The sequence below is a fragment of the Opisthocomus hoazin genome, chromosome 9, assembly GCF_030867145.1.
Source record: "Opisthocomus hoazin isolate bOpiHoa1 chromosome 9, bOpiHoa1.hap1, whole genome shotgun sequence".
Lineage (NCBI taxonomy): Eukaryota > Metazoa > Chordata > Aves > Opisthocomiformes > Opisthocomidae > Opisthocomus > Opisthocomus hoazin.
In genome coordinates this window covers 7,359,434-7,373,290 of record NC_134422.1, presented here as the reverse complement: position 1 = coordinate 7,373,290, position 13,857 = coordinate 7,359,434, and the positions used below count along the sequence as shown (strand labels likewise).

General features: G+C 43.7%; 1 protein-coding gene across 1 annotated transcript in view; it reads left to right on the top strand.

Moving 5' to 3' along the window:
• THSD7B (thrombospondin type 1 domain containing 7B) overlaps window positions 1–13,857 on the top strand; it is a 349,180-nt gene that overhangs the window by 241,737 nt on the left and 93,586 nt on the right. Inside the window, exon 15 of the mRNA XM_075430128.1 lies at window positions 2,685–2,948. Within this exon, the coding sequence (XP_075286243.1) occupies window positions 2,685–2,948 (264 nt within the window). The remainder of the gene's footprint in view (window positions 1–2,684; window positions 2,949–13,857) is intronic.

The window sequence follows — 13,857 nt, the reverse complement described above, 5'->3', positions numbered from 1 at the left end:
CAGGTGAATGCTTCGGCTTCATTAGAGGAGTTCATTAACAATGTCATTTAGTGGGAATCTGCTAATTGTTTGCTAAGTATTTGCTTACCTCCCACTCAGTTTTTAATAGTATTACTCATTTCACTTTGTAAGTAATCATAGACTCTACATATAAAATTAGTCATTACTTAAGAATTGAAAGACGTATTACAGAACATATCAAAATTGAAAGTCATTATAATGAAAACACAGTTTTTAGGTAAGTCTTCAGTTAATTAATACAGTCAGTTAATTCTCTGTACTATGGATACAGCACACTTTCTGTAGAAAGGTACATTTTTAATGTTTCATATGTTTTTTATGTAAAGCATATACTACCTGGTAATGCTTCATGTACATAATATTTGTCAATGTTCATAAATTCAATTTTAAAAAGAAATTACTATTTAATTGAAAGATTTATGTACTTTTTGGTGAGTTACTAAAAATAGTAATTTTTAAAGCAGTCTGTGAAGATGGTAAAAATACCACTATCACTAGTTCTAAAACTGCTTCTTTGTGAAGGGTATGGGATGAATGTCACTTTTGCCCTCAAAACAGGGCTTTCGTAGCAAATTCATTAGAGGGAAGATTCCTACAAAAGAGATCATAGAATAGAATCATAGAATGGTCTGAGTTGGGAGGGACCTTAAAGATCATCGAGTTCCAACCCCCCTGCCATGGGCAGGGACCCCTTCCATCAGACCAGGTTGCTCCAAGCCCCGTCCAACCTGACCTTGAACCCTTCCAGGGAGGGGGCAGCCACAGCTTCCCTGGGCAACCTCGGCCAGGGCCTCAGCACCCTCAGAATGAAGATTTTCTTCCTTATATCTCATCTAAATCCACCCTCTTTCAGTGTAAACCCTTTACCCCTTGTCCTATCCCTACAAGCCCTTGTAAAAGTCCCTCCCCAGCTTTCTTGTAGGCCCCTTCGGGTACTGGAAGGCTGCTCTGAGGTCTCCTCACAGCCTTCTCTTCTCCAGATGGCAGGACAGGTTGGAAAAAAGTGTCATATAAGTGTGAGATTAGTAGCATCCTTACCTGTGTCTGACGTGCTTCATGTAATAATGGCATAATGTGGGCAAGTCCCAAATTCCCATGTTTACTAATACAATGCAGAACGTACAGCTGTATGTGTACACTCAGTTTGTGGCTTCTGTCAGCTCGTCAAACATAAAATGCTGGAAATGCCACTAGAGAGCTTCTCATCTATTTAAAGCCTTTTTAAAGACTTTCCTTGAAGTTTGTGGAGTTGTACCTCTTATACCTTACCTGAATTTGCTCATAAATGTGTAGATAGATATTTTTATATACATAAAAAAATAAAGATGCCAGCACTATTTTCTTGGTGTTTATTATCCCTTTGTGCCGGCGAACTTTACATTCCTCAGAACTTTGGAAATACAATTTTGAAAGAGCTGGGGCATGAAGGACAGTGATATTAAGGGTCTGCGGTTGGTGCCCTTTTCTTTGGAGGTGCTGTGGTGTTTGTATGCAATAGGTATTGACGACAGCCAGCCTGTTCTCCTACTGATGTGTGGTGAAATGACTTGTGGTTCAAGACTAGAAAGAGGGTTGTTGGGTTATAGAACTTATTTTTTGTGTTTAGTGTCTTATTTATGCACACTACCAAAGAGAAAAGATTTCTTTTGGGATCAAAGCTTTAAAAACTGTTTGCAGAAGTTCCAAGATCCCCATGGAACATTTTGAGAATGGGATACAGAAGCGGTTTGTTAGTGAAGATGAATTCTCTCCTTCTGTGCAGATGCCAAATGCAAAGACGTTCCTGAGCTCAGCCAGTGTAAAGATTGCTCCACGTCACGTTGGCTAACCCATGCCAAGAAAAGCATTGATTTTATCTTCAGAGGCTGTATACAGACATTTGTTCCCTTGGGCAGTTGTAGGGATGCAGGGAGCATGAATTTTCTTCTTTACATTATCTCTGTTTCTGTCAGGGACCTCTTCTCACGTCTAGAAGTCCTCCAGGAACAGGGCACGGAGAGTGCACTTGCAGAGAGCTGCACCACAGGTTGATTTCAATGCTGCTGCTTGCTGAGGCTACTGAAAGAGCCTGCTTTTAAAACCTGTTGAAGGAACAGAGCAAATGAAAACATAAAATCAGAAAGCAATGAAATGCTTCCCAGCCCCAGTGATTTACTGGGGATTATCTGTTCTGTTTTCTTCAAAGCAGGGTTTGTGTGCAGAGTGCATCATTAACTAATTTGTAAAGTAGCCTCAAAGAAGTAGCTGTGGCTGATGTAGAGTCCTCTGGAAGTTGTCTGGGCAACCACGGATTGTGAGCAAATAGAGACAAAACAATCAATTTATTTTCATCAGATAATTAGAGAAAAATTATATTATATGAAATTACAAAGCATTATCTGGACAGACTGTTCCTAGAGTAAGACTTTGCATTTTGCTCCTTGCTCTACCCATCAAAACAGTATTTCCAAGTTCTCCGGTTGCCCCTGGAGATTAATACGTTGTCCTTGCACACCAGAGCACTGGCAGCAGCTAATAGATGCTTCGGAAACGTTCCTGGATATTAACATTCAGATTGTCTTGGTTCTAATGTGTTGAATTCATGCAAGTATAAATAATATGACGTGTTGTTATCAAAAGTAGCAGATGTTAAGCTAACGAACAGATTTCTGTGGTTGGAACAGGGCGAAGCAGAAAGCGAGACAAATGCCAGGACACAGAAGTTTATCCTCAAGTTGAAACAGAGCCGTGCCCCTGCGAGGTGTTTACCTCCCAACCCCACGGGAATTGGTCCGACTGCCTGCTCAGAGGAGGTACGTCGGAGCTGCGGCGGGGAACGCGAGCCCACGGAGACGCCAAGGAGTGTGGCGAGGGTGTACGACTGCGAGCTATTGCCTGTTACGATAAGACCGGCAGACTCGTGGAACCATCTCGCTGTAGCAGTTCAGGTAAGGGGATTTTTAAAAAGTGCACAAGGCGTGTAGATAGCCCTGATGCTGAGCACAGTTACCCACTAAACGGTTCATTTTGGAGCCCGTCATAGCTATGTACCTGTTTGTTTGCTGGAACAGCTTTCACAGGGTTGCTGTGGGTGTTGAACACTGTTCTTCAAATCACAGAGTGTTCGGGGTTGGAAGGGACCTCTGTGGATCATCTAGTCCAACCCTCCTGCTGAAGCAGGGTCACCTACAGCAGGCTGCACAGGGCCTTGTCCAGGTGGGTCTTGAATATCTCCAGAGAAGGAGACTCCACAACCTCCCTGGGCAGCCTGTTCCCGTGCTCTGTCACCCTCAGAGTGAAGTTGTTCTTCATGTTCAGGTGGAAAATATCTTCTTATTGCTCTTAATACTGAGGTGTTCCTTAGTATGAGGGTCTACTGGAATTTCTACAATGGAACTGAAGTAGAAGAAGGCTAAAGATGGCTACGCTATCAGAACACCAGAGGCATTTCTTAGTCTGAAAATCCCATAAAAGTATAACCCTAGGAGAAGGTATATGGCAGTCAGCATTTTGTTTGACAATATCTCCTAGTTCAGCATGTACTTGTTTAGAAATTTTTATTCATTTTCACTAAATCTGGAGGTTTGTATGGTCGTTTTAAATGAAGGAAGCAGGAATTTTCTCAAGACAATCATATTTAATCGCAAAGCCCCTGCGATGTCGCCTGCTGTCACTCATGCCAAGTACACACGACTTCAGCAGCCAGTGGTCCCCTCCTTGCGATTTTGTGCCAGCCTGAAGCTCAAGCTGATAGAGAGAGTCTATTCCAGTGTCACTGCTTGCTGGGGCTCTGATGGAGAGGGAACCTTATAAATGCCTATAAATATCTGACGGGTGGGTGTCAGAAGGATGGGGCCAAACTCTTTTCAGTGGTGCCCAGCGACAGGACAAGGGGCAACGGGCACAAACTGAAGCAGAGGAAGTTCCATCTGAACACGAGGAAGAACTTCTTCACTCTGAGGGTGACGGAGCCCTGGAACAGGCTGCCCAGGGAGGTTGTGGAGTCTCCTTCTCTGGAGATATTTAAAACCCAGCTGGACAAGGTCCTGTGCAGCCTGCTGTAGGCGACCCTGCTTTGGCGGGGAGGGTTGGACTAGATGACCCACAGAGGTCCCTTCCAACCCCTAACATTCTGTGATTCTGTGATATTTCACATGTAATCAAGTAGCCCATATCAATCAGAAAGAGGGCAGAATCAGCAGCAGAGCAAGAAGGAACTGTCATTCCATCTGGATATTTTCTCTGTTTCCATGATTTGTGGTTCATGGCGATCATTACACCAAATCAATTCACAGACTAAAGCCCTTATCCTGGGGGCAAATTCTGTACCTCTGCCGCCCCAAGCCGCTAATGGCCTCTGACTTCCTGTCAGAAAGCTTAGGACAACGCACAATGTGATGCAAGTAGGTTGGAAGCCTGCTGGTGAGCTAGATGATGGGAGAGGGAGAAGTGATGTCTCAGGAGGAGAAGAAGTAATATGACGGGAACAATTAATGTTCCGCAGTATGTAAGGGAGCCGAGACAGAAGTGAGGCTGCTCTGTGGAGGGTCTTCAGGATGAGGATCGGCCGCCTGAGCCACACGTAATAAAAGGAGAAAAAAACCCCACCCCGATGAAGTGATTCAGTCCTGGAGTGAATTCCTCTTGCAGCTGTTGGTGGCTGTTCCAGCTGGCTGCACGGATTCATAAAGCAGCTTTCCGTGGTTTGTGTTTCAACAATGTGCTGTTGTACCAACTGATTGTGCCTCCGTGGCCCGTGAAGGGGGAACGCTATACCTTTCCCCGACAACACCACCTTCCGTTCTGCAAAAAGGGAGCTGCTGGGTTTTGAAAGGGGGGTTTGCCTGGGCCATGACTTGCACTTTTAAAAAACTCAGGATTTTTATCACTATTACAAAGAGGAGGTTGTCTGTGCGTGGGGCTTTGCTGAATAACCTTGAAGCCTGTTTTCTGTCAGTGATATTTATGTGGCATTTTTAATGGTCCGGCTTTTCTGAGGGAGGCAGTAGGGAGTGGCAGCTCGAGGGGATTATTGTTGGCTTTCTTGTCTCCAGCTTTTGACCAGAGCAGAAATGATTGCAGCAGGTTGCTGGCCCAGGACCCGTGCCAGAGGCCGGTGGGGTGGTTGGTGCGTGCAGTCAGCTCACAGAGTGCTCTGAACACCCTTAGCTGTGGAAGTGGGATGGAAAGGAGGGGTGAGATATTTCCACCTTCTGAATACCCCTAAAGGCAAACTCTTCATCTCCAGCCAGACCCCCATTTAATATCCAGGATGTGCAAGCTCCTAATTACTACCCAGTGTTGGATACCATCTGTGCCCTGCAAGGCGAGCAGGGAAGCAGTGCTGCCTCAGTCTCCAGACAACATGGATATTTCGGTGACTTTGGGTGTAGAGTGCCCAAAAGCGAGCAGAAAGCTCCATAGGCTCCACTTCCATCACTTGGGACCTGCCTTCCAACCAGAGCAGTTGAGTGAAGATAAGCCTGATATTTATGGTCTCTAGAGCTGGGAGCTTTCAAAATGCACTTTGGAACACGTTATTGAATTAGTGATAGAAACAAATCATTATCCAATTAATGATTAGCAGAATGTTATTCAACAATAATAGAGAAGAGCAAATTACAGAAGCATGCAGAATTGCTAAGCCCTGAGAAATTATTCATGACACGTTGTTTTAAGCAGCTCAGTTTGTCTTGTTCACAATTAGTATCAGGTAACCTTTCAACACTTACTAGCTGACCATATTTATGGCTAATTAAGACATTGCTTATATATTGAATGCCATTCACTGTGATATCTAGGCATTGTTCTAGCTTTATGAGCTGCGATGGTAAGCGTGTTCCTCTTCTCTTTCTTTCAGGTCTTCTGACCTGTTTTTGTTTTCTGCTCTTCTCCTTTTGCAGGACAGTGCTTTTCCTTCCTTTCCCTTGAACCAGGACAGAAGTGGGAAGTCATAAGGCTTAGACCTCAGTTCTTTGCTGGGTTCTCTTGAATAACTTTTACAAAGTGTAGGAAGGCAGATGGAAAGATGCAAACTTTGCCTTCGAAGTAGATTTAAGTTTGTCCCAGACTTGATAGTGCCATGAGTACAAGGTATAGGACAATAAAAATGGTAGATGGTCTAGAATAGAATAGGTCAGTCTGTAGCTTTTCTAGAGAGCAAACTTCGGGCTCTTGCCTTCTTTGCAGCAAGATTTTCACTTTCCCTGATTGAAACCTGGCTGTTCAACTCCCTGCATCAGTAGGATTTAGTTCACCCATGTCAGTGTGACTGATTATGTGAATGTATCATAGTTATCAAGTGAATGTACTGTGAGTTTGGGTCTAATGTAGAAATTAATCACTGCTCCAGAGGGGTTCAGGGTCTGAGGCTCTGGTCTTACACTGAGTTTTGTGAGAAATTCCGCATTGCAACTTGGGCGGGGGGGGAGTAACCAAATTAAAAAAGCATTAAAGTCTGTTATCTGTGTTAGTCAGCAGTCTAGACTCCAACTCTCCTAAGCCTATTACCTGCAAATACATCAACCCTTTAAGCATACGTTCTCAACGGGAAATGGATTTTTTTGCCATTGATGCAGTTATCCCTTACAGGGTATCCCAAGATCCAGAAAAACAGAGAAGACAAAAGCATTCCAGCTTTGACTTAATGGAAATGCACTACGAGCTTGCCTGGTAGCAACCATGGAAGCATGGTTTCTGCTGTGGGCCTCTGCCAGGACCTGAGCGCTGGGCTGGAGGGGCCTCTGCCCTGACCCAGCACAGCAGAGCACAGCTTGGGTGAACACTTGGGGTCAGCTGTAGTGGGTACACAGGTCACACCTTGGCTAATTTTCTCACTGCAAATCTTGGGTTGGGTCATGGTGGTTAGATGTCACAAGCTTAAAAATACAAATCCCAGACTTTCCTGAACTTTATTCATTTCTACCACCAAACCTTTTCTCTGATGCCCAGAAAAAACACCTGGTAGCTTTTTTTTCATGACTGGCTTTTGTGATTAATGTACTGCTTTATTTTAGCAGTGTCATCATTTTCCTTGATGACCCATTCAATAAGCTCAAAAGATGAGTGACCTGCAGTTTCCAAACTGAGCTAGTTCTTTTTTTCCTGGATTTCATTCACTCTTCTTTTCTTTCCTGTAATTTGGAAGTGCACTATGAAATTATGCATAGAGGTAACTATCTCTAACTAGATTGCAAAAATGTAACTGATAATTTGCCTCAATTTGTCCTCCCGTCAGAAGACTGGATTATATTGCATTCAGCTCAGTGCTAGTCCAGAGGGTCTCTGTTCTCTGACTGGTGTTTGGAGCATCCTCTTTGGACGTGAAGTTGTCCTCTTAATTGCAGTCCATCTACTTCTCAATCTGTCATCTGAGTTCCTCATACTATTTTTGAATTTCCACCTCCTTTGTTTTAAGTGATTTCATGTAGTTCCTTTGCCTCTCTTTCTTGTGTGCTGTGCCAACAGGGTTTTTTTTTAATCTTAGAGGAACGTAGGGTGCCTCGTCTGTTCCAAATCAAAACCTGGAGATTTTTGTGCTCTTGCACAGAGGTTCTGCTTTTGATCCGATGGGCAATTTATGGAAAGCAGGAATTTATGAAGAGCGCTTATACTATTCAAATTCTGCTGTGCTCGCAACAACACAAACGTGGAATAAAGACGCAACAGATAAGTAGATCCTGTTTTTAAATCACAGAGCGGTTAGCTTCAACCTGGAGTCACCTTAAAAAGCTTTAATTATCTCTAAATTTATGAAGGGCACAGCAGGGATGCTCATATACCTTCTTATTCTCAACAGTGCAGTGTTTTGTTGTATGTGGTCTAGTTGCAGGTAGACAAAGCAAAGAGGACCGGGGTTGCTCGAGGGGTTCCTGGGCCCTGCCGAGGCAGGGGGGTCCCTCGGTTCCTCCCAGTCAGGTTGATGTAACGCTACTACTGGGAATGCTGCTGGCAAGGTCACTCCTTGAAAATGTCAGCTTTAATCCCAAACGGCTGAGATTAGCAAATGGATGCACCAGGAGGAGTTAAAAATGTTGGTGAGGTGAAAACTGGTAGTTTTTGTAGCTGCTGGAGGGATGTTCCCTGCTCCGAGGTGCATCAGGGCAGCATGTGCCAGCCGTGACAGTGCTGCTTCTGTCCTGATGAGCCATGTCCCCAGTGGTGAGAGATTTAGGACATTATGCAAAGGTCATGGATCAGGAATTTCAACTCCTACTGCTGAAAGCCAGGTAGTATCAAGTCTCATGAAGTCTGATTTTCTGAAGGGGCAGCCCGGAGTAGTGCTGTATCTCTGCCTGGGGCGTTCCTCTGGGGTTGACGCTCCCTTACATGAAAATCCTGGCCACCAGCTTGATGGACATTGCATGACCAACCTGTGAGTTAACACAAAGACCTGCTCTGAAACCCTTCGGTGTGTGAATCCCTGCACTGTCATTTTAGGAGAAAATGAGCTGTTTTCAGGTAGCTTTTAATCATTAGATTTTAATAATCTTTCTGCAAAAATTATATCGTCTGGGTCAAAAACCTGTGAGCAGAGCTTAATAGGTTAAAGAAACATGATCCAAGTTTATGGGGGACTGATAGCAAAACTTACCTTTTCTACAAAGTAGCAATTTTGGAAAAAAAAGCCGTATTGAATACATGCCTGTTTATTTCTGTACGTGTGTCTATTCTGGCATTTACAGTGGTATATGTTTTTCCATATCTGGTAAATTTTATTTTGAAGAATGAAGTTACTGCAGAAATGCCTGATTTAGTTTTGAAAATCTTCGGAAACAGAAACTTTCACCTGTGTTTTTGAAGATATTCTTAAGCATTTAGTTTCATTCTTAGTGAAAGTGAAATTGTATATTGAAATTTCATTTTTTTAGCACAAACCATGAATTCCAGAATCCAACCAATTTGAACTTTAGGTGGTTTCTGGACTTCCGTAAACAGCATCCCACAGACATCTTATGGACAAGGCCTCTTTTCTGGAGGCCTTGTTCTTGACGGCCTCATTTCTTTTCCAAGGAAAACAGGCAACCCCGCCTAGGCTGTCCTCTTCCCAGCTCCAGACCCCACGCGTGACAGCCTCGGGATGCCTTCTCCTCCCTAAAAGTGTGGGAGTAGCTGGTGGTCTTGGCACCATTGGTTAATGATAACATGTAGACCCCATGTTCCGATGATCCTAGCCTTCGTTAGGCATTTGTATTTAATTAAATAACAAAATACTCCTGCTTCTCTCTGTGTTTTCCCCTATGTGTCTCAGCAGTATATCTCTCTGTGGCCTTTTTATTACAGAAAAAATGACTGTATCACTTACCAGGACAAAACTTTTCAAAGACTGCTTGAGGAAGAAGTTTCAGCTAAGAATTCACCTTACTTTCTGCCCGTCCCATCCCCTGGCGTGGGAATTAAGGCTGGGTTTGGATCACAGGAGGCTGAAAGGTGTTGCCAGCTGTGGACGGGGCTGTCCTACCCTCTCATTCCCACTTCAGAACTCTTCAGAGCCACTGTCGGCCTTGGTTTTCTGCTGTCTCAAAGCTGAATCACTTCCAAATTTAGCCCGACGATCCCGGCTGGGTTCTCCTTTGGACCTCTCTCCGACATTTCTGCATATCTCCTCGGGTGGGCAGTGGCACTCTTAATTACCGCTGTGGCTGTCAGGGGAGCTGTGAGCACAGAAACAGAGCCTGTAAAGGACCTGCCCGCCATTCCTTGTTTGACTATAGGATTTTTACGGTTTTGCTGTCGTAACTGTGCTCAAGGAGCACTGATTTATTCGCTGTCTTGTCCTTTCCTTTTTTCCAAAATCTATACGCCATAAGAAAATTTGGCCACGGTTGTTCCTTCCTGCACTTTAAAAGACTTGTCAAGTGAAATTGGATCACAAGACAACTAACTCTTCAGACATTGCTGTTCTCTGTGTTTTTCTGGCAGCAGAATCAAAGGTAAACAGCCATCAAAAAAGTTATTTCTGAATGGGTCAAACTAGCTATCAAATAAGCTTATTTAAAGCGAGGTAAGACTTCCCCTGAGGCATTAGTACATAGAAATTCACGTTCTTCTCAATCTTTGTCTTCTTACAGGAAGCAGGCATGCATCTTGTGAGGAAATATTTAGAAGATTCGCTATATTTGAACAGCATCCTCTGTAGGGCCTGCATTTAGTCTTCATGATGTCTGTTGTTACTCCTTGGCTCTAAATATAAATCTTTATAGCGTGTCTTTTTGCCCAGATTTCTTTTTTTTCTTTTTGCTTCATTCCACGAAATAGCCCCTTTGAAGAGGGGGCAGTACCAGACTCTGTGGAGGAATGATTTTTTACTAACCTCAAGCAGGCTTTCTTGTGTTTGACAGTCACCATCAGCCTCCACTTGCCAGACCACCTCTGCCCACCCTTGCTCTTGTCCTTGCCTTTGGTTTCTGTCATTAGGCTCGGTCACTTTTTCTCTGTTTTTGATGGGTTAATGACAGCTCTTCCATGGGAGTTGGGAATGTTTTTAATGTAGAAGTAGTAACTCGGTGTAGAAGTAGTCTGTTGGAGGTTTAGGAGAGCTTTGATAGCCCTGAGCGATCTCCTGCCCTGATTTCTGCAGTAGGCTACAGTAAGAGTATCTCCTGGAAACGTGGCCTGTCTCGTTGGCCTTAGTAACGCATTTGTCAGAAATATAACCTATTGTGAAGCAAGGCTCCAACAACATGTGACCGTACAATGAGAGATTTAGAATTAACATTTTTCTCTCCCGTTCTGTCATTCCATTTAATATGTTCTATTGGAATTATGAAGAAATAACATTTTAGTCTAAGCCTTTTCATGAATTATGTACTCTAGTGTTAAGACCTCTAGACATTTCTGCTCATGCAGAGCTTCATGATCCCTTTGAGAAGTGTATAGTTGTACTGGGAAGTGACATCGGTTGGTGGCAGTTCACAGGATTCTTCTCGTGTCTAACATGGGGTGTTTTTCAACGTTTTTTAACCTGATTACCTTTCATACAGCTCTGATGAGCAGGAATTTCAAGCAAGTAAGTGGATGACAAATCATTTTTAAGTGGAAAGTCACAATTTCCTATCTTTACTGCTGGTGGGGAGCCCTGTGGCAGCTGGACATAGTAGGTGCTTTGGTGGGTTTCAGTGAGTGTTAAGGGCTTTAACATCTGACGTATTCTGAAGATCTTCAGATGCAACATCACGTGTTACTGCTTGCATGGAACAAAAGTCCCATAAAAGGCAGAATTCCACATTTTGTACGCAGGCCAGTGTCTGTGTAAAAAGAGCCGACTGCCAGAGCAGCAGTGAGTTTGCTGGGGCACTGCATACAGCAGTAAAGTTAGCATGACCGCGGGAGATGGGCATGTGGTGGATATCTTCTAAGGTGCCTGGTGTAGTCTGCTTGATCAAAGAGTTTGGGAGACCAACTTAGAAACATAGCAAGAGCTGAATTTAGAAGATTTGAGGAAATGAGCCTGAATTAGGAAAAGTGGGTAAAATTAAACTTCAGCTCGGTCTGCTCTAAGGATTATCATAATGATATTCCTGGGTCTGAGATATACTTTGAAATCTCTCTGTCCTATAAGGTTTGCAAATGAGGATGGTGTAAATTAAGTCACCAAGAGCTTGATTTGCAAAACTTCTAATTATGCCTCACTACAGATGGAGATTCTCTCTGCGAAATCTTGGATCTTATCTGTATTTGGTAACATGGAGGAATGACCATTAAAAGTCATATTATTCAACAAGATTGCATCTCTCTGCTTCTGTCGGAATTCATTGAAGTCCTCCAGCAGAGGAGATTGAACTACATGACCAGAGGGCTCAAAGTCACGCTGCGAAATTGAAACAAAAGTCTATCACGATTTCAGTACATCAGTACTCTGTGCTGGGGACTGCTACCGTCACGAAAATGTCCTATTTTCAGCTCAAGGTTTTCCATCATCTAAATGGTTTGAGCTGCTCTCCCCGTGCCTAGGCTGGGGAAAAACAACTGTTCCCTTTCTGAAAACTGTGTTTCCATCAGATGTTTTTTATAGTACAGCTTTATTTAAGAAGGTCAGGAGCCTTTGTTTCCCTGCCTCTGTATCAAGGTGACCTCTGAGAGCAGGCGTGAAACTCCTCATCCGAGCAGGCTGGACCTCATGGCAGCTGCGTTCAGAAAAGCACCCACAGATCTTCCTAACGTCGGTAATGCTTAGTGGCATCTTTAAAGCAGTGCTGGTATAATTAAAGCATGTAGTTGGGTTTCTCATTTAGCGTCGATGAGACAAGAAGGAGTCGAGGCCGTGCATTGATTTAAAGGTATTGATCTGAGAGGTCACCGTGCCGCTCGCCTGCCGTGACGGCAGGGAGGGAGGCTGCGGAGGTCGCTGTGGGCTGGGGAGCTTCTCCCTGCCTTTTCACTGCCCGTGTGACCTGCTCTGCAACAGAGGTCCTTACGCTTGTCAATACCTCTCGAGTTTGTAGATTAAAGTACTAGGAACATACATTTAAAGAAAGGAAAATAAAGTGGGTTTTTTTTCATGTTGTTATGAGCCTTCTTGATAATATTAATTGCACATGGATCTAATTGCTTTGTGTTCCTTTCTTCTGCAGAATCATCTGATGGTTTATTTTGTCTGAAATAAGAGCAGTATTATAATGCACATTATGTACTAATTATCAGGATATAAGGAAGTGCATCTGCGTTTCCCATTGTGTGAAATGGAAACCGTCAGGCTGTTGTCTGAGCGAAGTTGTCTAAATGAGGCTTGTCTGCGGCGCGGGGTGGCTGCTTGGCAGCTGAAATGGGGTGGCATATTGTGTTGATAGCGCCTGACGCCGGATCTTTAGAAACTGGCAGAAAGATGCTCTCCGCGGAGGGCCCCAAACTCTGAAAATGGGTTTCTCAGTGTGCTTCGGCAGAGCCTGAAACCATTGACCTTCAGGCCTTATATGATTTACTGATGGGGGCGGATATTTTTGGTGACATTTGGCAGCAGCTTTCTCCCGGTGATGGACCCTTGGCTCTGGAACACGCTTCCCGCCTGGTCCAAATAGCCTAAGTCGATATTGATCTTCAGAGCAATGCACATCTATTTTCAGAGCTGCTGTGCAATTGGGCCTCTGAGAGAAGTCAGATGTAGGAGAAAGAGGAGGATTTGATGGTCTATGGACAATTGAATTTTGTCTTTGTGATGTATTGCAGAAGTCTGTTCAGCCTTCAAAAAAAACCTTGTTTTATTATATAAATCTCATAATAATAGCAAAAAATAAACACAGTCTCAGGTTTGTTTTAGAAATCTGCTTTTACTATGAATTGAGTAGCCTGAATAACATGTATGCGAAACAATTCATGATAAAGTACAAAGGGATGAGTTTCTGTCCTGATATACAGAGGATAAGGACACTGATAAAGGGAAAAAAAAAAGCTACTCAATTTTGCTAGGACAAAGCAGATGGTTTTCCCAGTGGCAGGGTGATGAGTGAAGTATATAGAAACAGACAACTGAGCTACTACCCTGACTGCTCTTGATCCTAGTGGATGATTTTTTTATGGAGTAAGGACTTTCTTAAGATGTCTGGGCTCCCGAGCAGCCGGCCCAGCCCGTCACTGCGGGGAAGCATCCTCAGGAGGAGGGGAAATCATTTCCACAGCTGGTTTTGGAGCCCAGGCAGACCTGTGCAGTGGATTTCTGCATCGAAAGTTCTCTGCGAGATGAATGTGTACTGTGCAGTCCTATTTATTTGTACTATTTATTCGCACTCAGAATGCAGCAGACAAGTCTCTCTTCTCCAGAAGAGTTCTCAGCTTGTTCTGCAATCTGTTACAGGGAATGTGCTAATTAACGGAGATTTCCTTACTTAGTTGAAAGGTTAAATATATCAACTATTATGGCTT